At 59.4% G+C, this 27,023-nt stretch overlaps 1 protein-coding gene across 3 annotated transcripts in view; it reads right to left on the reverse strand.

Moving 5' to 3' along the window:
* LOC140492640 (uncharacterized) overlaps positions 1 to 20,253 on the reverse strand; it is a 66,136-nt gene extending 45,883 nt beyond the window's left edge. Inside the window, exon 1 of one of the 3 annotated variants that reach the window (XM_072591668.1) lies at positions 19,873 to 20,253. In XM_072591668.1, coding sequence (XP_072447769.1) covers positions 19,873 to 20,014 — 142 coding nt within the window. In that variant the 5' untranslated portion in view covers positions 20,015 to 20,253. Of the gene's footprint in view, positions 1 to 2,075; positions 2,176 to 19,872 lie in introns of those variants that run through there. The other 2 variants (XM_072591669.1, XM_072591670.1) reach the window with 2 other exon arrangements.
* Positions 20,254 to 27,023: the final 6,770 nt, after the last annotated feature.

Below are 27,023 nucleotides of genomic sequence, written 5' to 3' on the forward strand. Positions count from 1 at the left end.
CCCCCACACACACATACTCCGCCCTCCCCCCCACACACACCCTCCGCCCCCCCCACACACACATACATACATTCCAACACCCCCACACACACACCGCCCTCCTCCCACACACACACTCCGCCCTCCCCCCACACACACACTCCGCCCTCCCCCCACACACACACTCCGCCCTCCCCCCACACACACACTCCGCCCTCCTCCCACACACACACTCCGCCCTCCCCCCACACACACACTCCGCCCTCCCCCCACACACACACTCCGCCCTCCCCCCAACACACACGTGCCACCCTCCCCACCCATACACACACACCGCCCTCCCCCCACACTAACACACCGCCCTCACCCCCACACACACACACTCCGCCCTCCACACACACACACACCGCCCTCCCCCCCCACACACACACACACACTCCGCCCTCCTCCCCCACACACACACACACACACCGCCCTCCCCCCCCACACACACCGCCCTCTCACAACACACACACACCACCCTCCCCCCCCCACACACACACACTCCGCCCTCCCCCCACACACACCACTCCACCCCCACACACACACCACTCCCCCCCACATACACACACTCCGCCCTCCACCCCCCCACACACACACACTCTGCCCTCACCACACACACACACACACACCATCCCCCCCCACACACACACCATCCCCCCCCACACACACACCATCCCCCCCCACACACACACCACTTCCCACCACACACACACACTCCGCCCCCCCAACACACACAGACTCTGCCCTCCCCCCCACACACACACTCTGCCCCCCGACACACTCACTCTGCCCTCCCCCCCAACACACACACCACTCCACCCCCACACACACACCACTCCCCCCCACACACACATACTCCGCCCCCCCAACACACACACACACTCCGCCCTTCCCCCCACACACACACCACTCCCCCCCACACACACACACTCCGCCCTCCCAACACACACACACACTCTGCCCTCCCCCCCACACACACCACTCCCCCCACACACACTCACTCTGCCCTCCCCCCACACACACACTCAGTCCTCCCCCCACACACACACTCCGCCGTCCCCCCACACACATACACCACCCTCCCCCCACACACACACTGTCCTCTCTCCCCCCCCCCACACACACACACTCCTCCCTCCCCCTACACACACTCCACCCCCCCAACATACACACACACTCTGCCCCCCCACACACACTACTCCGCCCTCTCCCCCACACACTCACTCCACCCCCAACACACACACACTCCACCCTCCCCCCCACACACGCACACACGCAAACACACACACACACTCCCCCCTCCCCCCCACACACGCACACATACAAACTCACACCACCCTCCCCCCACACACGCACAAACACACACACACCGCCCTACCCCCACACACGCACACACACAAACACACACACCACCCTCCCCCCCACACACGCACAAACACACACACACACACCGCCCTACCCCCACACACACACAAACACACACACACCGCCCTCCCCCCACACACGCACACAAACACACACACACACCGCCCTCCCCCCACACATACACTCACAGCTCCAACACACACACACGTACTCATACGCACACACACACACAACTCCCATCACACTCTCTCTCACACACAGTTCCCATCACTCACTCTCTCTCACACACACACACACACACAACTCCCATCACCCTCTCACACATGCACACACACAGTTCCCATCACTCTCTCGCTCTCTCTCTCTCTCTCACACGCACACACACAGAGACACACACACACAGCTCCCATCACTCTCTCTCTCTCACACACACACACTAACACACACACACTAACACACACACTCATACACACACACACACTAACGCACACACGCACACTAACACACACACACACTAACACACACACACACACTCACTAACACACACAAACACACACACACACACTCACTAACACACACACTAACACACACACACACACTCACTAACACACAAACACACACACACACACACACACTCACTAACACACACACTAACACACACCCGCTGGTGTATTTGAGAAGGCAATTACTTTCTTTCTCACCGAACGCAATCTTCGTTGACAATTAGTCAGAGAGAACATCAAAGTGCCCCTCAAACACAGCCCTGGCTGGTTCACAAGATTTGAATGGAAAGGTTGTGTGACTGTTTCCACTGTCTGTGATATAGCCTCAAGGTACAGTGCCCGGAGATTAATCTTTAATTCCTGGTGCCTCCGAACCAATCCTGGAGGATTGGCAGAAAGACCTCAGGCCTGCAGGGTGTTGCCATGGGAAATGAATCACGAGAGCACATAATCAGACAAACATTTGACACTGAGCCACGTAAGGAGGTATTCAGGTAGCTGACCAGCAGGCTGGGTGGAGAGAGGAAGGGTGGGAGGGAATAAGGAGGGGAGCTTCAGGGCTCAGGGCCCAGGCAGCTGAACACACTGTCCTCAACGTTGGAGTGATGGGAATCGAGGAGCAGGGGGTGGACAGATAGAGGTCACAAACAGTCAGAGGGTTCAGGGCCTATCGGAGGCCAGAGGGATTCCACTCGCCATGGTATTGCCCCTGGAGCCACAACATGGAATATTCCAGAATCCATGCCCGGCTAAAAGGTTCAGGAAACTCCTGACAAAAATTCATTGGGGCGGGACTGCAGGAAAACGAGAGGGTTTCTAAGGTCTGACCCTAGCCGTGAGAGTGAGTTCGAGGATGATCTGATGGAGGGCTTTCGAAAGCGATGAGGAAATAATACACCTCATTCCCCACTATCGTACTGTCGGGGTTTCCAGGCTCACCAGATCAGAGCCGACACACTGCACACCTCGCCTGGGAAACCGTGCTACCAACCCCCAATCAATGCCACTAACAGTGCCCACTCCCTCTGACAGTGACCCTCTGACAGTGCCCACTCCCTCAGCACTGACCCTCTGACAGTGCCCACTCCCTCCGACAGTGACCCTCTGACAGTGCCCACTCCCTCAGCACTGACCCTCTGACAGTGCGGCACTCCCTCAGCACTGACCCTCCGACAGTGCGGCACTCCCTCAGCACTGACCCTCCGACAGTGCCCACTACCTCAGCACTGACCCTCCGACAGTGCCCACTCCCTCAGCACTGACCCTCTGACAGTGCCCACTCCCTCAGCACTGACCCTCTGACAGTGTGGCACTCCCTCAGTACTGACCCTCCGACAGTGCAGCACTCCCTCAGCACTGACCCTCTGACAGTGCAGCACTCCCTCAGCACTGACCCTGTGACAGTGCAGCACTCCCTCAGCACTGACCCTGTGACAGTGCAGCACTCCCTCAGCACTGACCCTGTGACAGTGCAGCACTTCCTCAGTACTGACCCTCCGACAGTGCAGCACTCCCTCAGCACTGACCCTCTGACAGTGCCCACTCCCTCAGCACTGACCCTCTGACAGTGTGGCAATCCCTCAGCACTGACCCTCTGACAGTGCCCACTCCCTCAGTACTGACCCTCTGACAGTGCCCACTCCCTCAGTACTGACCCTCTGACAGTGTGGTACTCCCTCAGTGCTGATCCTCTGACAGTGCAGCACCCCCTCAGTGCTGACCCTGGGACAGTGCGATACTCCCCCAATACTGACCCTCCAACAGTGCTCACTCCCTCAGCACTGACCCTCCGACAGTGCCCACTCCCTCAGCACTGACCCTGTGACAGTGCGGTACTCCCTCAGCACTGACCCTGTGCCAGTGCGGCACTCCCTCAGTGCTGACTCAGTGACAGTGCGGCACTCCCTCAGTACTGACCCTGTGACAGTGCGGTACTCCCTCAGTACTGACACTCTGACAGTGCGGCACTCCCATCAGTACTGACCCTGTAACAGTGCGGTACTCCCTCAGTACTGACCCTCTGACAGTGCGGCACTCCCATCAGTACTGACCCTGTAACAGTGCGGTACTCCCTCAGTACTGACCCTGTGACAGTGCGGTGCTCCCTCAGTGCTGACCCTGTGACAGTGCGGTACTCCCTCAGTACTGACCCTGTGACAGTGTGGTACTCCCTCAGCACTGACCCTGTGACTGTGCATTACTCCCTTAGCACTGACCCTGTGACAGTGAGGCACTCCCTCAGTACTGACCCTGTGACAGTGCGGTACACCCTCAGTGCTGACCCTGTGACAGTGCGGTACTCCCTCAGTACTGACCCTGTGACAGTGGGTTACTCCCTCATTGCTGACCATGTGACAGTGCGGTGCTCCCTCAGCACTGACCCTGTGACAGTGTGGTACTCCCTCAGTGCTGACCATGTGACAGTGCGGTGCTCCCTCAGCACTGACCCTGTAACAGTGCAGTAGTTCCTCAGCACTGACCCTGTGAGAGTGCGGTACTCCCTCAACGCGGACCCTGTGACAGTGTAGTACTCCCTCAGTGCTGACCCTGTGACAGTGCGGTACTCCCTCAGTGCTGACCCTGTGACAGTGCAGCACTTCCTCAGCACTGACCCTGTGACAGTGCGGTACTCCCTCAGCACTGACCCTGTGACAGTGTGGTACTCCCTCATTAATGACCCTGTGACAGTGCGGTACTCCCTCAGTACTGACAATGTGACAGTGCAGCACTCCCTCAGCACTGACCCTGTGACAGTGCGGTACTCCCTCAGTACTGACCCTGTGACAGTGTGGTACTCCCTCAGTACTGACCCTGTGACAGTGCGGTACTCCCTCATTAATGACCCTGTGACAGTGCGGCACTCCCTCAGTGCTGACCCTGTGACAGTGCAGCACTCCCTCAGTACTGACCCTCTGACAGTGTGGTACTCCCTCAGTGCTGATCCTCTGACAGTGCAGCACCCCCTCAGTGCTGACCCTGGGACAGTGCGATACTCCCCCAATACTGACCCTCCGACAGTGCTCACTCCCTCAGCACTGACCCTCCGACAGTGCCCACTCCCTCAGCACTGACCCTGTGACAGTGCGGTACTCCCTCAGCACAGACCCTGTGACAGTGTGGCACTCCCTCAGCACTGACCCTCTGACAGTGCAGCACTCCCTGAGCACTGACCCTGTGACAGTGCAGCACTCCCTCAGCACTGACCCTGTGACAGTGGGTTACTCCCTCAGCACTGACCCTGTGACAGTGCGGCACTCCCTCAGCACTGACCCTCCGACAGTGCTCACTCCCTCAGCACTGATTCTCTGAGAGTGCGATACTCCCTCAGTGCTGATCCTCTGACAGTGCGGCACCCCCTCAGTACTGACCCTGTGACAGTGCGTTACTCCCTCAGTACTGACCCTGTGACAGTGCGGTACTCACTCAGTACTGACCCTGTGACAGTGCGGTACTCACTCAGTACTGTCCCTGTGACAGTGCGTTAATCCCTCAGCACTGACCCTGTGACAGTGCGGTACTCCCTCAGTACTGACCCTGTGACAGTGCGGTGCTCCCTCAGTGCTGACCCTGTGACAGTGCGGTACTCCCTCAGTACTGACCCTGTGACAGTGTGGTACTCCCTCAGCACTGACCCTGTGACTGTGCATTACTCCCTTAGCACTGACCCTGTGACAGTGAGGCACTCCCTCAGTACTGACCCTGTGACAGTGCGGTACTCCCTCAGTGCTGACCCTGTGACAATGCGGTACTCCCTCAGTACTGACCCTGTGACAGTGGGTTACTCCCTCATTGCTGACCATGTGACAGTGCGGTGCTCCCTCAGCACTGACCCTGTGACAGTGTGGTACTCCCTCAGTGCTGACCATGTGACAGTGCGGTGCTCCCTCAGCACTGACCCTGTAACAGTGCAGTAGTCCCTCAGCACTGACCCTGTGAGAGTGCGGTACTCCCTCAACGCGGACCCTGTGACAGTGTAGTACTCCCTCAGTGCTGACCCTGTGACAGTGCGGTACTCCCTCAGTGCTGACCCTGTGACAGTGCAGCACTTCCTCAGTACTGACCCTGTGACAGTGTGGTACTCCCTCAGCACTGACCCTGTGACAGTGTGGTACTCCCTCAGTACTGACCCTGTGACAGTGCAGCACTCCCTCAGCACTGACCCTGTGACAGTGCGGTACTCCCTCAGTACTGACCCTGTGACAGTGTGGTACTCCCTCAGTACTGACCCTGTGACAGTGCGGTACTCCCTCAGTACTGACCCTGTGACAGTGTGGTACTCCCGCAGCACTGACCCTGTGACAGTGTGTTACTCCCTCAGTGCTGACCCTGTGACAGTGCAGCACCCCCTCAGTACTGACCCTGTGACAGTGCGGCACCCCCTCAGTACTGACCCTGTGACAGTGCGGTACTCACTCAGTACTGTCCCTGTGACAGTGCGTTAATCCCTCAGCACTGACCCTGTGACAGTGCGGTACTCCCTCAGTACTGACCCTGTGACAGTGCGGTGCTCCCTCAGTGCTGACCCTGTGACAGTGCGGTACTCCCTCAGTACTGACCCTGTGACAGTGTGGTACTCCCTCAGCACTGACCCTGTGACTGTGCATTACTCCCTTAGCACTGACCCTGTGACAGTGAGGCACTCCCTCAGTACTGACCCTGTGACAGTGCGGTACTCCCTCAGTGCTGACCCTGTGACAGTGCGGTACTCCCTCAGTGCTGACCCTGTGACAGTGCGGTACTCCCTCAGTACTGACCCTGTGACAGTGGGTTACTCCCTCATTGCTGACCATGAGACAGTGCGGTGCTCCCTCAGCACTGACCCTGTGACAGTGTGGTACTCCCTCAGTGCTGACCATGTGACAGTGCGGTGCTCCCTCAGCACTGACCCTGTAACAGTGCAGTAGTTCCTCAGCACTGACCCTGTGAGAGTGCGGTACTCCCTCAACGCGGACCCTGTGACAGTGTAGTACTCCCTCAGTGCTGACCCTGTGACAGTGCGGTACTCCCTCAGTGCTGACCCTGTGACAGTGCAGCACTTCCTCAGCACTGACCCTGTGACAGTGCGGTACTCCCTCAGCACTGACCCTGTGACAGTGTGGTACTCCCTCAGTAATGACCCTGTGACAGTGCGGTACTCCCTCAGTACTGACCCTGTGACAGTGCAGCACTCCCTCAGCACTTACCCTGTGACAGTGCGGTACTCCCTCAGTACTGACCCTGTGACAGTGTGGTACTCCCTCAGTACTGACCCTGTGACAGTGCGGTACTCCCTCAGTACTGACCCTGTGACAGTGTGGTACTCCCTCAGCACTGACCCTGTGACAGTGTGTTACTCCCTCAGCACTGACCCTGTGACAGTGCGGCACTCCCTCAGTGATGACCCTGTGACAGTGCAGCACTCCCTCAGTACTGACCCTGTGACAGTGCGGTACTCCCTCAGCACTGACCCTGTGAAGTGCGGTACTCCCTCAGCACAGACCCTGTGATAGTGCGGTACTCCCTCAGTACTGACCCTGTGACAGTGCAGCACTCCCTCAGCACTGACCCTGTGACAGTGCAGCACTCCCTCAGTACTGACCCTGTGACAGTGGGGTACTCCCTCAGTAGTGACCCTGTGACAGTGTGGCACTCCCTCAGCACTGACCCTGTGACAGTGCGGTACTCCCTCAGCACTGACCCTGTGACAGTGTGGTACTCCCTCAGTACTGACCCTGTGACAGTGCGGTACTCCCTCAGTGCTGACCATGTGACAGTGTGGGACTCCCTCAGTACTGACCCTCTGACAGTGCGGCACTCTCTCAGCACTGACCCTGTGACAGTACAGTACTCCCTCAGTGCTGACCCTGTGACAGTGAGGCCCCCCTCAGTGCTGACCTTGGGACAGTGCGGCACTCCCACAGTGCTGATCCTCTGACAGTATGGCACCCCCTCAGTGCTGACCCTGGGACAATGCGGCACTCCCTCAGTACTGACCCTGTGACAGTGCCGTACTCTCTCAGTGCTGACCCTCTAAAATCCGGCACTCCCTCAGTGCTGACCCTATGACAGTGCGGTACTCCCTCAATACTGACCTTCTGACAGTGCTGCACTCCTTCAGTGCTGACCCTGTGACAGTGCGGTAATCCCTCAGCAATGACCCTGTGACAGTGCGTTACTCCCTCAGTGCTGACCCTGTGACAGTGCGGTACTCCCTCAATACTGACCTTCTGACAGTGCTGCACTCCCTCAGTGCTGACCCTGTGACAGTGTGGCACTCCCTCAGTGCTGACTCAGTGACAGTGCGGCACTCCCTCAGTACTGACCCTGTGACAGTGCGGTCCTCCCTCAGTACTGACCCTCTGACAGTGCGTTACTCCCTCAATACTGACCCTCTGACAGTGCGGCACCCCCTCAGCACTGACCCTGTGACAGTGCGTTACTCCCTCAGTGCTGACCCTCTGACAGTGCGGTACTCCCTCAATACTGACCTTCTGACAGTGCTGCACTCCCTCGGTGCTGACCCTGTGACAGTGTGGCACTCCCTCAGTACTGACCCTGTGACAGTGCGTTACTCCCTCAGTACTGACCCTGTGACAGTGCGGTACTCCCTCAGTACTGACCCTGTGACAGTGCGTTACTCCCTCAGTACTGACCCTGTGACAGTGCTGTACTCCCTTAGTACTGACCCTGTGACAGTGCAGCACTCCCTCAGTACTGACCCTGTGACAATGTGGTATTCCCTCAGCACTGACCCTGTGACAGTGCGGCACTCCCTCAGTACTGACCCTGTGACAGTGCAGTAGTCCCTCAGCACTGACCCTGTTACAGTGCGGTACTCCCTCTGTGCTGACCCTGTGAAAGTTGGTTACTCCCTTAGCACTGACCCTGTGACAGTGTGGCACTCCCTCAGCACTGACCCTCTGACAGTGCGGTACTCCCTCAGTGCTGACCCTGTGACAGTGCGGTACTCCCTCAGCACTGACCCTGTGACAGTGCGGTACTCCTTAAGCACTGACCCTGTGACAGTGCGTTAGGTACTCCCTGAGCACTGACCCTGTGACAGTGCGGCATTCCCTCAGTGCTGACCCTGTGACAGTGCAGCACTCCCTCAGTACTGACCCTGTGACTGTGGGGTACTCCCTCAGCACTGACCCTGTGACAGTCCGGCACTCCCTCAGTGCTGACCCTTTGACAGTGGGGTACTCCCTCAGTACTGACCCTGTGACAGTGCGGTACTCCCTCAGTACTGACCCTGTGACAGTGCGGTACTCCCTCAGTACTGACCCTGTGACTGTGGGGTACTCCCTCAGCACTGACCCTGTGACAGTCCGGCACTCCCTCAGTGCTGACCCTTTGACAGTGGGGTACTCCCTCAGTACTGACCCTGTGACAGTGCGGTACTCCCTCAGTACTGACCCTGTGACAGTGTGGTACTCCCGCAGCACTGACCCTGTGACAGTGTGTTACTCCCTCAGTGCTGACCCTGTGACAGTGCAGCACCCCCTCAGTACTGACCCTGTGACAGTGCGGCACCCCCTCAGTACTGACCCTGTGACAGTGCGGTACTCCCTCAGTACTGACCCTGTGACAGTGCGTTAATCCCTCAGCACTGACCCTGTGACAGTGCGGTACTCCCTCAGTACTGACCCTGTGACAGTGCGGTGCTCCCTCAGTGCTGACCCTGTGACAGTGCGGTACTCCCTCAGTACTGACCCTGTGACAGTGTGGTACTCCCTCAGCACTGACCCTGTGACTGTGCATTACTCCCTTAGCACTGACCCTGTGACAGTGAGGCACTCCCTCAGTACTGACCCTGTGACAGTGCGGTACTCCCTCAGTGCTGACCCTGTGACAGTGCGGTACTCCCTCAGTACTGACCCTGTGACAGTGGGTTACTCCCTCATTGCTGACCATGAGACAGTGCGGTGCTCCCTCAGCACTGACCCTGTGACAGTGTGGTACTCCCTCAGTGCTGACCATGTGACAGTGCGGTGCTCCCTCAGCACTGACCCTGTAACAGTGCAGTAGTTCCTCAGCACTGACCCTGTGAGAGTGCGGTACTCCCTCAACGCGGACCCTGTGACAGTGTAGTACTCCCTCAGTGCTGACCCTGTGACAGTGCGGTACTCCCTCAGTGCTGACCCTGTGACAGTGCAGCACTTCCTCAGCACTGACCCTGTGACAGTGCGGTACTCCCTCAGCACTGACCCTGTGACAGTGTGGTACTCCCTCAGTAATGACCCTGTGACAGTGCGGTACTCCCTCAGTACTGACCCTGTGACAGTGCAGCACTCCCTCAGCACTGACCCTGTGACAGTGCGGTACTCCCTCAGTACTGACCCTGTGACAGTGCGGTACTCCCTCAGTACTGACCCTGTGACAGTGTGGTACTCCCTCAGCACTGACCCTGTGACAGTGTGTTACTCCCTCAGCACTGACCCTGTGACAGTGCGGCACTCCCTCAGTGCTGACCCTGTGACAGTGCAGCACTCCCTCAGTACTGACCCTGTGACAGTGCGGTACTCCCTCAGCACTGACCCTGTGAAGTGCGGTACTCCCTCAGCACAGACCCTGTGATAGTGCGGTACTCCCTCAGTACTGACCCTGTGACAGTGCAGCACTCCCTCAGCACTGACCCTGTGACAGTGCAGCACTCCCTCAGTACTGACCCTGTGACAGTGGGGTACTCCCTCAGTACTGACCCTGTGACAGTGCGGTACTCCCTCAGCACTGACCCTGTGACAGTGCGGTACTCCCTCAGCACTGACCCTGTGACAGTGCGGTACTCCCTCAGTGCTGACCCTGTGACAGTGCGGCACACCCTCAGTGCTGACCCTGTGACAGTGCGGTACTCCCTCAGTACTGACCCTGTGACAGTGGGGTACTCCCTCAGTACTGACCCTGTGACAGTGCGGTACTCCCTCAGCACTGACCCTCCGACAGTGGGGTACTCCCTCAGTAGTGACCCTGTGACAGTGTGGCACTCCCTCAGCACTGACCCTGTGACAGTGCGGTACTCCCTCAGCACTGACCCTGTGACAGTGTGGTACTCCCTCAGTACTGACCCTGTGACAGTGCGGTACTCCCTCAGTGCTGACCATGTGACAGTGTGGGACTCCCTCAATACTGACCTTCTGACAGTGCTGCACTCCCTCGGTGCTGACCCTGTGACAGTGTGGCACTCCCTCAGTACTGACCCTGTGACAGTGCGTTACTCTCTCAGTACTGACCCTGTGACAGTGCGGTACTCCCTCAGTACTGACCCTGTGACAGTGCGTTACTCCCTCAGTACTGACCCTGTGACAGTGCGGTACTCCCTTAGTACTGACCCTGTGACAGTGCAGCACTCCCTCAGTACTGACCCTGTGACAATGTGGTATTCCCTCAGCACTGACCCTGTGACAGTGCGGCACTCCCTCAGTACTGACCCTGTGACAGTGCAGTAGTCCCTCAGCACTGACCCTGTTACAGTGCGGTACTCCCTCTGTGCTGACCCTGTGAAAGTTGGTTACTCCCTTAGCACTGACCCTGTGACAGTGTGGCACTCCCTCAGCACTGACCCTCTGACAGTGCGGTACTCCCTCAGTGCTGACCCTGTGACAGTGCGGTACTCCCTCAGCACTGACCCTGTGACAGTGCGGTACTCCTTAAGCACTGACCCTGTGACAGTGCGTTAGGTACTCCCTGAGCACTGACCCTGTGACAGTGCGGCATTCCCTCAGTGCTGACCCTGTGACAGTGCAGCACTCCATCAGTACTGACCCTGTGACTGTGGGGTACTCCCTCAGCACTGACCCTGTGACAGTCCGGCACTCCCTCAGTGCTGACCCTTTGACAGTGGGGTACTCCCTCAGTACTGACCCTGTGACAGTGCGGTACTCCCTCAGTACTGACCCTGTGACAGTGCGGTACTCCCTCAGTACTGACCCTGTGACTGTGGGGTACTCCCTCAGCACTGACCCTGTGACAGTCCGGCACTCCCTCAGTGCTGACCCTTTGACAGTGGGGTACTCCCTCAGTACTGACCCTGTGACAGTGTGGTACTCCCTCAGTACTGACCCTGTGACAGTGCGGTACTCCCTCAGCACTGACCCTGTGACAGTGTGGTACTCCCTCAGCACTGATCCTGTGACAGTGTGGTACTCCCTCAGTGCTGACTCTATGACAGTGCGGTACTCCCTCAATACTGACCTTCTGACAGTGCTGCACTCCCTCAGTGCTGACCCTGTGACAGTGGGGTACTCCCTCAGTGCTGACCCTGTGACAGTGCGGTACTCCCTCAGCACTGACCCTCTGACAGTGTGGTACTCCCTCAGTGCTGACCCTGTGACAGTGCGGTACTCCCTCAGTACTGACCCTGTGACAGTGTGGCACTCCCTCAGTGCTGACCCTGTGACAGTGCGGTACTCCCTCAGCACTGACCCTCTGACAGTGCGGCACTCCCTCAGCACTGACCCTCCGACAGTGGGGTACTCCCTCAGTGCTGACCCTGTGACAGTGTGGCACTCCCTCAGCACTGACCCTGTGACAGTGCGGTACTCCCTCAGCACTGACCCTGTGACAGTGTGGTACTCCCTCAGTACTGACCCTGTGACAGTACGGTACTCCCTCAGTGCTGACCATGTGACAGTGTGGGACTCCCTCAGTACTGACCCTCTGACAGTGCGGCACTCTATCAGCACTGACCCTGTGACTGTACGGTACTCCCTCAGTGCTGACCCTGTGACAATGAGGCCCCCCTCAGTGCTGACCTTGGGACAGTGCGGCACTCCCTCAGTGCTGATCCTCTGACAGTATGGCACCCCCTCAGTGCTGACCCTGGGACAATGCGGCACTCCCTCAGTACTGACCCTGTGACAGTGCGGTACTCTCTCAGTGCTGACCCTCTGAAATCCGGCACTCCCTCAGTGCTGACCCTATGACAGTGCGGTACTCCCTCAATACTGACCTTCTGACAGTGCTGCACTCCTTCAGTGCTGACCCTGTGACAGTGCGGTAATCCCTCAGCAATGACCCTGTGACAGTGCGTTACTCCCTCAGTGCTGACCCTGTGACAGTGCGGTACTCCCTCAATACTGACCTTCTGACAGTGCTGCACTCCCTCAGTGCTGACCCTGTGACAGTGTGGCACTCCCTCAGTGCTGACTCAGTGACAGTGCGGCACTCCCTCAGTACTGACCCTGTGACAGAGCGGTCCTCCCTCAGTACTGACCCTGTGACTGTGGGGTACTCCCTCAGCACTGACCCTGTGACAGTCCGGCACTCCCTCAGTACTGACCCTGTGACAGTGCGGTCCTCCCTCAGTACTGACCCTCTGACAGTGCGTTACTCCCTCAATACTGACCCTCTGACAGTGCGGCACCCCCTCAGCACTGACCCTGTGACAGTGCGTTACTCCCTCAGTGCTGACCCTCTGACAGTGCGGTACTCCCTCAATACTGACCTTCTGACAGTGCTGCACTCCCTCAGTGCTGACCCTGTGACAGTGTGGCACTCCCTCAGTACTGACCCTGTGACAGTGCGTTACTCCCTCAGTACTGACCCTGTGACAGTGCGGTACTCCCTCAGTACTGACCCTGTGACAGTGCGTTACTCCCTCAGTACTGACCCTGTGACAGTGCGGTACTCCCTTAGTACTGACCCTGTGACAGTGCAGCACTCCCTCAGTACTGACCCTGTGACAATGTGGTATTCCCTCAGCACTGACCCTGTGACAGTGCGGCACTCTCTCAGCACTGACCCTGTTACAGTGCGGTACTCCCTCTGTGCTGACCCTGTGAAAGTTGGTTACTCCCTTAGCACTGACCCTGTGACTGTGCATTACTCCCTTAGCACTGACCCTGTGACAGTGTGGCACTCCCTCTGCACTGACCCTCTGACAGTGCGGTACTCCCTCAGTGCTGACCCTGTGACAGTGCGGTACTCCCTCAGCACTGACCCTGTGACAGTGCGGTACTCCTTAAGCACTGACCCTGTGACAGTGCGTTAGGTACTCCCTGAGCACTGACCCTGTGACAGTGCGGCATTCCCTCAGTGCTGACCCTGTGACAGTGCAGCACTCCCTCAGTACTGACCCTGTGACTGTGGGGTACTCCCTCAGCACTGACCCTGTGACAGTCCGGCACTCCCTCAGTGCTGACCCTCTGACAGTGGGGTACTCCCTCAGTACTGACCCTGTGACAGTGCGGTACTCCCTCAGTACTGACCCTGTGACAGTGCGGTACTCCCTCAGCACTGACCCTGTGACAGTGTGGTACTCCCTCAGCACTGACCCTGTGACAGTGTGGTACTCCCTCAGTGCTGACTCTATGACAGTGCGGTACTCCCTCAATACTGACCTTCTGACAGTGCTGCACTCCCTCAGTGCTGACCCTGTGACAGTGTGGCACTCCCTCAGTACTGACTCAGTGACAGTGCGGCACTCCCTCAGTAATGACCCTGTGACCGTGTGGTACTCCCTCAGTACTGACCCTGTGACAGTGCGGTACTCCCTCAGTGCTGACCCTGTGACAGTGCAGCACTCTCTCAGTACTGACCCTGTGACAATGTGGTATTCCCTCAGCACTGACCCTGTGAAAGTGCGGTACTCCTTAAGCACTGACCCTGTGACAATGTGGTACTCCCTCAGTACTGACCCTGTGACAGTGCAGCACTCCCTCAGCACTGACCCTGTTACAGTGCGGTACTCCCTCAGTGCTGACCCTGTGACAGTGCGGTACTCCCTCAGTACTGACCCTGTGACAGTGCGGTACTCCCTCAGTACTGACCCTGTGACAGTGCGGTACTCCCTCAGTACTGACCCTGTGACAGTGCGGTACTCCCTCAGCACTGACCCTCTGACAGTGCGGTACTCCCTCAGTGCTGACCCTGTGACAGTGCGGTACTCCCTCAGCACTGACCCTGTGACAGTGCGGTACTCCTTAAGCACTGACCCTGTGACAGTGCGGCACTCCCTCAGTGCTGACCCTGTGACAGTGCGGCACTCTCTCAGTACTGACCCTGTGACAGTGCGGCACTCCCTCAGTGCTGACCCTGTGACAGTGCGGTACTCCCTCAGTGCTGACCCTGTGACAGTGCGGTACTCCCTCAGTACTGACCCTGTGACAGTGCGGTACTCCCTCAGCATTGACCCTGTGACAGTGTGGTACTCCCTCAGCACTGACCCTGTGACAGTGCAGCACTCCCTCAGTACTGACCCTGTGACAGTGCGGTACTCCCTCAGCACTGACCCTGTGACAGTGTGGTACTCCCTCAGTGCTGACCCTGTGACAGTGCGTTAGGTACTCCCTCAGCACTGACCCTCTGACAGTGCGGTACTCCCTCAGCACTGACCCTGTGACAGTGTGGTACTCCCTCAGTGCTGACCCTATGACAGTGCGGTACTCCCTCAATAATGACCTTCTGACAGTGCTGCACTCCCTCAGTGCTGACCCTGTGACAGTGTGGCACTCCCTCAGTACTGACTCAGTGACAGTGCGGCACTCCCTCAGTAATGACCCTGTGACAGTGTGGTACTCCCTCAGTACTGACCCTGTGACAGTGCGGTACTCCCTCAGTGCTGACCCTGTGACAGTGCAGCACTCTCTCAGTACTGACCCTGTGACAATGTGGTATTCCCTCAGCACTGACCCTGTGACAGTGCGGTACTCCTTAAGCACTGACCCTGTGACAGTGCGGCACTCCCTCAGCACTGACCCTGTGACAGTGCAACACTCTCTCAGTACTGACCCTGTGACAATGTGGTACTCCCTCAGTATTGACCCTGTGACAGTGCAGCACTCCCTCAGCACTGACCCTGTTACAGTGCGGTACTCCCTCAGTGCTGACCCTGTGACAGTGCGGTACTCCCTCAGTACTGACCCTGTGACAGTGCGGTACTCCCTCAGCACTGACCCTCTGACAGTGCGGTACTCCCTCAGTGCTGACCCTGTGACAGTGCGGTACTCCCTCAGCACTGACCCTGTGACAGTGCGGTACTCCTTAAGCACTGACCCTGTGACAGTGCGGCACTCCCTCAGTGCTGACCCTGTGCCAGTGCGGCACTCCCTCAGTGCTGACTCAGTGACAGTGCGGCACTCCCTCAGTACTGACCCTGTGACAGTGCGGTACTCCCTCAGTACTGACCCTCTGACAGTGCGGCACTCCCATCAGTACTGACCCTGTAACAGTGCGGTACTCCCTCAGTACTGACCCTCTGACAGTGCGGCACTCCCATCAGTACTGACCCTGTAACAGTGCGGTACTCCCTCAGTACTGACCCTCTGACAGTGCGGCACTCCCATCAGTACTGACCCTGTAACAGTGCGGTACTCCCTCAGTACTGACCCTGTGACAGTGCGGCACTCCCTCAGTGCAGACTCAGTGACAGTGTGGTACTCCCTCAGTACTGACCCTGTGACAGTGTGGCACCCCCTCAGTGCTGACCCTGGGACAGTGCAGCACTTCCTCAGTACTGACCCTGTGACAGTGCGGCATTCTCTCAGCACTGACCCTCTGACAGTGCGGCATTCTCTCAGCACTGACCCTGTGACAGTGCTGTACTCCCTCAGTACTGACCCTGTGACAGTGTGGCACTCCCTCAGTGCTGACCCTGTGACAGTGCGGCATTCTCTCAGCACTGACCCTGTGACAGTGCGGTACTCCCTCAGTACTGACCCTGTGACAGTGCGGTACTCCCTCAGTGCTGACCCTGTGACAGTGCGGTACTCCCTCAGTACTGACCCTGTGACAGTGTGGCACTCCCTCAGTGCTGACCCTGTGACAGTGCGGCATTCTCTCAGCACTGACCCTGTGACAGTGCTGTACTCCCTCAGTACTGACCCTGTGACAGTGTGGCACTCCCTCAGTGCTGACTCAGTGACAGTGCGGCACTCCCTCAGTACTGACCCTGTGACAGTGCGTTACTCCCTCAGTACTGACCCTGTGACAGTGCGGTACTCCCTCAGTACTGACCCTGTGACAGTGCGGCACTCCCTCAGTGCTGACCCTGTGACAGTGCGTTACTCCCTCAATACTGACCCTCTGACAGTGCGGTACTCCCTCAGCAATGACCCTGTGACAGTGCAGTCGTCCCTCAGCACTGACCCTGTGACAGTGCGGTACTCCCTCAGTACTGACCATGTGACAGTGCGGTACTCCCTCAGTACTGTCCCTGTGACTGTGCATTACTCCCTTAGCACTGACCCTGTGACAGTGCGGTACTCCCTCAGTACTGACCCTGTGACAGTGCGGCACTCCCTCAGTGCTGACCCTGTGACAGTGCGGCATTCTCTCAGCACTGACCCTGTGACAGTGCTGTACTCCCTCAGTACTGACCCTGTGATAGTGTGGCACTCCCTCAGTGCTGACTCAGTGACAGTGCGGCACTCCCTCAGTACTGACCCTGTGACAGTGCGGTACTCCCTCAGTACTGACCCTGTGACAGTGCGGCACTCCCTCAGTGCTGACCCTGTGACAGTGCGTTACTCCCTCAATACTGACCCTCTGACAGTGCGGTACTCCCTCAGCAATGACCCTGTGACAGTGCAGTCGTCCCTCAGCACTGACCCTGTGACAGTGCAGTCGTCCCTCAGCACTGACCCTGTGACAGTGCGGTACTCCCTCAGTACTGACCATGTGACAGTGCGTTACTCCCTCAGCACTGACCCTGTGACTGTGCATTACTCCCTTAGCACTGACCCTGTGACAGTGCGGTATACCCTCAGTACTGACCCTGTGACAGTGTGGTACTCCCTCAGCACTGACCCTGTGACAGTGCGGTATACCCTCAGTACTGACCCTGTGACAGTGCCGTACTCCCTCAGTACTGACCATGTGACAGTGCGGCACTCCCTCAGTACTGACCCTGTGACAGTGCGGTCCTCCCTCAGTGCTGACCCTGTGACAGTGCAGCACTCCCTCAGTGCTGACCCTGTGACAGTGCGGTACTCCCTCAGTACTGACCCTGTGACAGTGCAGCACTCCCTCAGTGCTGACCCTGTGACAGTGCAGCACTCCCTCAGTGCTGACCCTGTGACAGTGCGGTACTCCCTCAGTACTGACCCTGTGACAGTGCAGTCGTCCCTCAGCACTGACCCTGTGACAGTGCGGTATACCCTCAGTACTGACCCTGTGACAGTGTGGTACTCCCTCAGCACTGACCCTGTGACAGTGCGGTATACCCTCAGTACTGACCCTGTGACAGTGCCGTACTCCCTCAGTACTGACCATGTGACAGTGCGGCACTCCCTCAGTACTGACCCTGTGACAGTGCGGTCCTCCCTCAGTGCTGACCCTGTGACAGTGCAGCACTCCCTCAGTGCTGACCCTGTGACAGTGCGGTACTCCCTCAGTACTGACCCTGTGACAGTGCAACACTCCCTCAGTGCTGACCCTGTGACAGTGCAGCACTCCCTCAGTGCTGACCCTGTGACAGTGCGGTACTCCCTCAGTACTGACCCTGTGACAGTGCAGTCGTCCCTCAGCACTGACCCTGTGACAGTGCGGTACTCCCTCAGTACTGACCATGTGACAGTGCGGTACTCCCTCAGTACTGACCATGTGACAGTGCGTTACTCCCTCAGCACTGACCCTGTGACTGTGCATTACTCCCTTAGCACTGACCCTGTGACAGTGTGGCACTCCCTCAGTGCTGACCCTGTGACAGTGCGGTACTCCCTCAGTGCTGACCCTGTGACAGTGCGGTACTCCCTCAGTGCTGTCCCTGTGATAGTGCGGCACGCCCGCAGTACTGACCCTGTGACAGTGCGGTATACCCTCAGTACTGACCCTGTGACAGTGCGGTACTCCCTCAGTGCTGACCCTGTGACAGTGTGGTACTCCCTCAGTGCTGATCCTCTGACAGTGCGGCACTCCCACAGCACTGACCCTGTGACAGTGCGGTAACCCCTCAGTACTGACCCTGTGACAGTGCGGTACTCCCTCAGTACTGACCCTGTGACAGTGCGGTACTCCCTCAATACCGACCCTCTGACAGTGTGGTACTCCCTCAGCACTGACCCTGTGACAGTGTAGTACTCCCTCAATACCGACCCTCTGACAGTGTGGTACTCCGTCAGTACTGACCCTGTGACAGTGCAGTACTCCCTCAGCACTGACCCTGTGACAGTGTAGTACTCCCTCAATACCGACCCTCTGACAGTGTGGTACTCCCTCAGTACTGACCCTGTGATGCTGGGTTGATGCCTCACGGTGGGATTTGTGCTCGGTCTGCTGTTCCTCACCGGGAGTCAGTGCAGAGGCATGTGCGCAGGTTAAAAAGAATCAGCAATGTCTCCCTTTCAGCGTTCGTGCCTGGATGGATGCTGTGGGAGTCCGTCAGGAAGCCAGGAATAGCCAGTGGGGCTGCTATCACTGCAACTCTCACCATTCACCAACCCGTGAGCAGTATTGGCTCATCGAAGTTGCTGAATCATTCTGAGCAGCTTTTCCGTTTGAAGAGGGAATGTGGGAGAGACAGATGCTGTCACAAATACTTCCAGAGCTGGGGCATTGTCAGATAGGCAGTAATGGGATTAGTGTCGTTTCGGGGGTAGCAGAGATGTATTGGGCTGAAGGGCCTATTTCTATTCTTTTGACTTTATGAGTTTACACAGTGAGCTTCTGCCTTCCCTGCCCCCCGACCCGCCCCCTGCCCAGTGAGATTGACCACCCACACCGAGCCCTTCCCCTCTGACTCAGCCAGCTCATCAACTGTGGAAGGCATCGCACACACCCTTGTCCTTTCACAGCCAGAGTGACACAGGGTTCAGGGAACCCAGATCCTTTGGGTGGGGAAGGAAGAGGGGGGTGTCAGAGTCACTGAGCGCTCTCCCCGCCTCATCATGTGGCCAGTGAGTCGGGGGGGGAGTTGTGGTTTGATTCAGCCGAGGGGGCTACAAGGTGGGCTTGGGGGGAGAAACAGGAGGCTGCAGCTGGGGGCGGGGGGGGAGGGAGAGAGACAACGACATATTCTTCAACTAAACAGGATCCCGCGAGCAGAGAGAGAATGGGAAAAGATTCTCACCTTCAACAGAGAGGGGGGCACTTCCAAGTTGATGTACACTGTTGCTCTGTGTGTGTGGGTGTGTGGGGGTGTGTCTGTGGGGGTGTGTCTGTGGGGGTGTGTCTATGGGGGTGTGTCTGTGGGGGTGTGTCTGTGTCTCCATGTCTCTGTGAGTGAGTGAGTGTGTGTGTGTGTGGCTTTATCTGTCTCTGTGCGAGTGTCTGTCTGTGGGGGTGTGTGTGTGGGGGTGTGTAAGTGGGTGTGTGTGTGGGGGTGTGTAAGTGGGTGTGTGTGTGGGGGTGTGTAAGTGGGTGTGTCGAACTTCAGAGCATGAATCCCAGTTATCAGTGGCTGCTTTCTGGTTCAGAATGACCCAGGCAGTGGGGACGACACATTGTGTGGAACCTGTGGGGAGAAACACAGAGAGAAAGGGAAAGAGAGAGAGGAAGGAACAGGGGGGAGAAACAGAGAGAGAAAGCAGGGGAGACAGCGAGAGGGGGGGGGGGGGAAGAGAGAGACAGAGTGGGGAGGGGGGAAGGGGGGAAGGGGGTATAGAGAGAGAGGGAGAGAGAGTGTGAGGGAGTGAGAGTGGGGGGGAGACAGGGAGGAGAGAGAGACAGTGAAGGGGGGTAAGGGGGGACAGAGAGAGGGGAGGGAGAGACAGTGTGGGAGAGAGTGAGTGTGGGGGGAAAGAGAGGGGGAAGATAGAAAGGGGAGGAGAGAGAGTGGGGGGGGGAGAGAGGGAGAGAGTGGGGATGGGGGAAGACAGTGTGAGGGAGAGAGAGAGTGGGGGGAGAGAGATTGTGGTGGGGAAGGGGGGGAAGAGTGAGTGGGGGGGAGACAGAATGGGAGGTAGACAGTGTGAGGGAGAGAATGTGTGGGGGAGAGGGTGGGAGAGAGAGGGAAGGGAGGGAGGGGGTGGGGAGGAGACAGGAAGGAGGGGGTGGGGGAGAGAGAGAGGAAGGAGGGGGTGGGGGAGAGAGAGAGAGAGGAAGGAGGGGGTGGGGGAGAGAGAGAGGAAGGAGGGGGTGGGGGAGAGAGAGAGAGAGAGGAAGGAGGGGGTGAGGGGAGAGAGAGAGAGGAAGGAGGGGGTGGGGGGGAGAGAGAGAGAGAGGAAGGAGGGGGTGAGGGGAGAGAGAGAGAGGAATGAGGGAAGGGGTGGGGGGGAGAGAGAGAGAGAGGAAGGAGGGGGTGAGGGGAGAGAGAGAGAGGAATGAGGGAAGGGGTGGGGGGGAGAAATAGAGAAAGGAGGGAGGGGGTGGGGGGAGTGAGAGGAAGGAGGGAGGGGGTGGGGGGAGTGAGAGGAAGGTGGGAGGGGGGTGGGGGAGAGAGAGGAGGGAGGGATTTGGGGGGAGAGAGAGGGGAGGGCAGGGGAGGGAGGGGGAGAGATGGGGAGGGAGTGGGGTGGGGGGAGAGAGAGGAGGGAGAGGGTAGTGGAGGTGAGAGAGAGAGTAGGGAGGGAGTGGGGGGGAGAGAAAGGGAGGAGGGAGGGGGTGGGGGGGAGAGAGGAAGGAGGGGACGGGGGGGAGAGAGGAAGGAGGGATGGGGGGAGAGAGGAAGGAAGGGGTGGGGGGGAGAGAGGAAGTAGGGGGTGGGGGGGAGAGAGGAAAGAGGTGGTGGACGGGGAAGAGAGAGAGAGGAGGGGAGGGGGTGGGGGAGAGAGAGGAGGGGAGTGGGTGGGGGAGAGAGAGGAGGGGAGTGGGTGGGGGAGAGAGAGGAGGGGAGTGGGTGGGGGAGAGAGAGAGGGTGGAGAGGGGGTGGGGGGGAGAGAGAGAGGGGGGTGGGTGGGGGAGAGAGAGGAGGGGAGTGGGTGGGGGAGAGAGATGAGGGGAGGGGGTGGGGGAGAGAGAGGAGGGAGAGGAGGGTGGGGGGAGAGAGAGAGGAGGGAGGGGGTGGGGGCGAGAGAGGAAAGAGGTGGTGGAGGGGGAAGAGAGAGAGAGGAGGCGAGGGGGTTGGGGAGAGAGGAGGGGAGGGGGTGGGGGAGAGAGAGGGGAGGGAGAGGAGGGTGGGGGAGAGAGAGAGGGGGGTGGGTGTGTGGGGTGTTGGGGGGGAGACAGTGGTAGAGAGAGAGGAGGGAGAGGGTGGTGTGGGGGAGAGAAAGAGGAGGGAGGGGATGGGGAGAGAGAGGGGAGGGAGGGGGTTGGGGAAGAGAGAGGGGAGGGAGGGGGTTGGGGAAGAGAGAGGGGAGGGAGGGGGTGGGGGGAGAGAGAGAGGAGGGAGAGGAGGGTGGGGGGAGAGAGAGGAGGGAGAGGAGGGTGGGGGGAGAGAGAGAGGAGGGAGGAGGATGGGGGAGAGAGAGGGGAGGGAGGGGGGTGGGGGTGAGAGAGGGGGAGGGAGGGAGGTGGGGGGGGAGAGAGGGGAGAGAGTGGGGTGAGGGGGAGAGAGGGGGGGTGAGGGGGAGAGAGGGGGAGGGAGGGTGTGGGGGGGAGAGAGAGGGGAGGGAGCGGGGTGGGGGGGAGAGAGCGGAGGGAGAGGGTGGTGGGGGGAGAGAGGGGGAGGGAGGGAGTGGGGGGGAGAGAGAGGGGAGGGAGCGGGGTGGGGGGGAGAGAGAGCGGAGGGAGAGGGTGGTGGGGGGAGAGAGGGGGAGGGAGGGAGTGGCGGGAGAGAGAGGAGGGAGAGGGTGGTGTGCGAGAGAAAGAGGATGGAGGGGAGGGTGGGGGAGAGAAAGAGAGGAAGGAGGGAGTGTGGGGGGGGAGAGAGAGGAGGGAGAGATAGTGGGTGTGCGGGGGAGAGAGGTGGGAGGGGGGAGGGGGGAGATAGAGAGGGGGGAGAGAAAGTGTGGGGGGGAGAGAGAGCGGAAGGGGAGAGAGAGGGGGAAGAGAGAGGGAGAGAGAGAGAGAGAGAGGGGGAGGGGAGAGAGATTGTGAGGGAGTGAGAGTGGGCGGGAGAGTGGGGAGAGAGTAGGGGGAGAGAGAATGTGGGGGAGGGAGGAGGGGGGAGAGAAAGTGTGGAGGGGAGAGAGAGGGGGAAGAGAAAGAGTGGTGTAGAGAGAGGGGGGAGGAGGGGAGAGAGTAGGGGGACAGAGAGAAAGGGGGATAGAGGGGGGAGAGAGTAGGGGGACAGAGAGAGTGGGGGGGAGAGTGTGAGGGAGAGAGAGGAGGGAGAGAAGGGGGGAGAGAGGGGAGGGAGAGGGGGAGGGAGAGAGAAGAGAGAGGGGGTGGGGAGAGAAAAGGGGAGGGAGAGAGGGGAGGGAGAGAGAGGAGGGAGAGAGGTGGGTAGGGGGAGAGAGTGGGAGAGAGATGGGTGGGAGAGAGGGGGGGTGGGGGGAGAGTGTGGAGGGAGGAGAAGGGAGGGAGAGGGGGGAGAGAGGAGGGAGAGGGGATGTGGGGGAGAGAGAGGAGGGAGAGGGTTGTGGGGGAGAGAGAGAGGAGGGAGAGAGAGGTATGGGGGAGGGGGGGGGTGGAGGGGGGGTGGGGGGAGAGAGGAGGGAGGTGGGTGTGGGGAGAGAGAGAGGAAGGAGAGAGGGGTGTGTGGGAGAGAGAGAGGAGGGAGAGGGGTGTGTGGGAGAGAGGGGGGTTGGTGGGGGGAGAGAGTGAGAGAGAGGGGGGGGTTGGGGGATAGAGTTAGAGAGAGAGAGGAGGGAGGTGGGTGGGGGAGAGAGAGAGAGAGAGAGAGGACGGAGAGAGGGGTGTGGGGGGAGAGCGCGGAGTGAGAGGGGGGTGTGGGGGAGAGAGAGGAGGGAGAGAGGGGGTGTGGGGGAGAGAGAGGAGGGAGAGAGGGGGGTGTGGGGGAGAGAGAGAGGAGGGAGAGGGGGGTGTGGGGGAGAGCGCGGAGGGAGGGGGGGGTGTGGGGGAGAGAGAGGAGGGAGAGGGGTGTGTGGGGGAGAGAGAGAGAAGGGAGAGAGGGGTGTGTGGGAGAGTGTGGAGGGAGGGGGGGTATGGGTGATAGAGAGAGGAGGGAGAGAGGGGTATGTGGGAGAGAGAGGAGGGAGAGAGGGGTGTGTGGGAGAGAGGGGTTGGGGGGAGAGAGAGTGGTGGGTGGGGGGAGAGAGGGGGGGTGGGGGAGAGAGAGAGGAGGGAGAGGGGGGTGTGGGGGAGAGCGCAGAGGGAGGGGGATATGGGTGAGGGAGAGAGGTGTATGTCGGAGAGGGAGAGAGGGGTGTGTGTGAGAGAGAGAGGAGGGAGAGAGGGGTATGTGGGAGAGAGAGAGGAGGGAGAGAGGGGTGGGTGGGAGAGAGAGAGGAGGGAGAGAGGGGTTGAGGGAGAGAGAGGGGTGGGTGGGGGGAGAGAGTGAGAGAGAGAGGGGGGGTTGGGGTGAGAGAGTTAGAGAGAGGGGGGGTGGTTGGGGGAGAGAGTTAGAGAGAGAGGGGAGGTTGGGGGAGAGAGAGGGGTGGGTGGGGGGAGAGAGTTAGAGAGAGGGGGGTGTGGGAGAGAGAGAGGAGGGAGAGGGGGGTGTGGGGGAGTGCGCGGAGGGAGGGGGGTATGGGTGAGAGAGAGAGAGGTGGGAGAGAGGGGTATGTGGGAGAGAGAGAGGAGGGAGAGAGGGGTATGTGGGAGAGAGAGAGGAGGGAGAGAGGGGTGGGTGGGAGAGAGAGAGGAGGGAGAGAGGGGTTGAGGGAGAGAGAGAGGAGGGAGAGAGGGGTGGGTGGGAGAGAGAGAGGAGGGAGAGAGGGGTTGAGGGAGAGAGAGGGGTGGGTGGGGGGAGAGAGTGAGAGAGAGAGGGGGGGTTGGGTGAGAGAGTTAGAGAGAGGGGGGGTGGTTGGGGGAGAGAGTTAGAGAGAGAGGGGAGGTTGGGGGAGAGAGAGGGGTGGGTGGGGGGAGAGAGTTAGAGAGAGGGGGGTGTGGGAGAGAGAGAGGAGGGAGAGGGGGGTGTGGGGGAGTGCGCGGAGGGAGGGGGGTATGGGTGAGAGAGAGAGAGGTGGGAGAGAGGGGTATGTGGGAGAGAGAGAGGAGGGAGAGAGGGGTATGTGGGAGAGAGAGAGGAGGGAGAGAGGGGTGGGTGGGAGAGAGAGAGGAGGGAGAGAGGGGTTGAGGGAGAGAGAGAGGAGGGAGAGAGGGGTGGGTGGGAGAGAGAGAGGAGGGAGAGAGGGGTTGAGGGAGAGAGAGGGGTGGGTGGGGGGAGAGAGTGAGAGAGAGGGGGGGTTGGGTGAGAGAGTTAGAGAGAGGGGGGTGGTTGGGGGAGAGAGTTAGAGAGAGAGGGGAGGTTGGGGGAGAGAGAGGGGTGGGTGGGGGGAGAGAGTTAGAGAGAGGGGGGTGTGGGAGAGTGAGAGGAGGGAGAGGGGGGTGTGGGGGAGTGCGCGGAGGGAGGGGGGTATGGGTGAGAGAGAGAGAGGTGGGAGAGAGGGGTATGTGGGAGAGAGAGAGGAGGGAGAGAGGGGTATGTGGGAGAGAGAGAGGAGGGAGAGAGGGGTGGGTGGGAGAGAGAGAGGAGGGAGAGAGGGGTGTGTGGGAGGGAGAGAGGGGTTGGGGAGAGAGAGGGGTGGGTGGGGGGAGAGTGTGAGAGAGAGAGAGAGGGGGGGGTTGGGGGAGAGAGAGAGAGGTGGGAGAGAGGGGTATGTGGGAGAGAGAGAGGAGGGAGAGAGGGGTGTGTGGGAGGGAGAGAGGGGTTGGGGAGAGAGAGGGGTGGGTGGGGGGAGAGAGTGAGAGAGAGAGAGAGGGGGGGTTGGGGGAGAGAGAGAGGAGGGAGAGGGGGGTGTGGGGGAGAGCGCGGAGGGAGGGGGGTATGGGTGAGAGAGAGAGAGGTGGGAGAGAGGGGTATGTGGGAGAGAGAGAGGAGGGAGAGAGGGGTATGTGGAGAGAGAGAGGAGGGAGAGAGGGGTGTGTGGGAGAGAGAGAGAGGAGGGAGAGGGGGGGTGGGGGGGAGAGAGAGGACGGAGAGGGGCGTGTGGGGAGAGAGAGAGGAGGGAGAGGGGTGTGTGGGGAGAGAGAGAGGAGGGAGAGGGGGGGTGGGGGGAGAGAGAGGACGGAGAGGGGTGTGTGGGGAAGAGAGAGAGGAGGGAGAGGGGGGGTGGGGGGAGAGAGAGGACGGAGAGGGGTGTGTGGGGGAGAGCGCAGAGGGAGGGGGATATGTGGGAGAGAGAGAGGAGGGAGAGGGGGGGGTTGGGGGAGAGAGTTAGAGAGAGAGGGGGGTTGGGGGAGAGCGCGGAGGGAGGGGGGGTATGTGGGAGAGAGAAAGGAGGGAGGTGGGGGGTGGGGGGAGAGAGTGAGAGCCGTAGTTTGGGAATGTTGCTGCTCTGACCGTGAGCAGTGCCCAGCTGTATGAAGCTGCCAGCCAGATCCTGGCCGGACAGTCTGTTTATGTTTTTCAGGAGAGGAGGGGAAGGGTTCTTAATGTGGGGGGGGGGAGGGGAGAGACGGGGAGGGGGGGGGAGGGGGGGGTGGGGTGGGGGGGAGCCGCTCGCTGTCCCTGACAGAGTACACCTTGGAGCACCAGTGGGAGCGGAAGGTGGGGTGTCCAAACACCACGGCAAACCCCCACCCCACCCCACCCCACCCCCCTCACGGTGCCACTACAGTCCCATCCAGCCCACTCTCCCTTCCTCAGACTCTCACAGTAAGGGTTGGTGGGGGGGGGGTGAGGAAGCCAGTTACCTCACCGCTGACAGAATGTAAGTATGTGTGTGGGTGTGTGTGAGTGTTTGTCTGTGGGTGTTTGTGTGTGTGAGGGTGTGTGTGTGTGTGCGTGTGAGAGTGTGTGTGTGCATGTGTGTAGGTGTGAGAGTGTGTGTGTATGTGTGTGCGTGTGAGAGTGTGTGCGTGTGTGTGTGAGTGTTTGTCTGTGGGTGTTTGCGTGTGAGTGTTTGTGTGTGAATGTGAGTGTGTGTGAGGGTGTGTGTGTGTGCGCGCGCGTGTGTGTGCATGTGTGTGCGTGTGAGAGTGTGTGTGCATGTGTGTAGGTGTGAGAGTGTGTGTGCATGTGTGTGCGTGTGAGTGAGGGTGTGTGTGAGTGTGCGTGTGAGAGTGTGTGTGTGCATGTGTGTAGGTGTGAGAGTGTGTGTGCATGTGTGTGCGTGTGAGAGTGTGTGTGTGCGTGTGTGTGTGAGTGTGTGTCTGTGGGTGTTTGCGTGTGAGTGTGTGTGTGTGTGTGCGCGCGCGTGTGTGTGTGCATGTGTGTGCATGTGAGAGTGTGTGTGCATGTGTGTGCGTGTGAGAGTGTGTGTGTGTGTGTGTGTGTGAGTGTTTGTCTGTGGGTGTTTGCGTGTGAGTGTGTGTGAGTGTGTGTGTGTGTGAGGG

Source organism: Chiloscyllium punctatum, chromosome 21 (genome assembly GCF_047496795.1).
Source record: "Chiloscyllium punctatum isolate Juve2018m chromosome 21, sChiPun1.3, whole genome shotgun sequence".
In the NCBI taxonomy this organism is placed as follows: domain Eukaryota; kingdom Metazoa; phylum Chordata; class Chondrichthyes; order Orectolobiformes; family Hemiscylliidae; genus Chiloscyllium; species Chiloscyllium punctatum.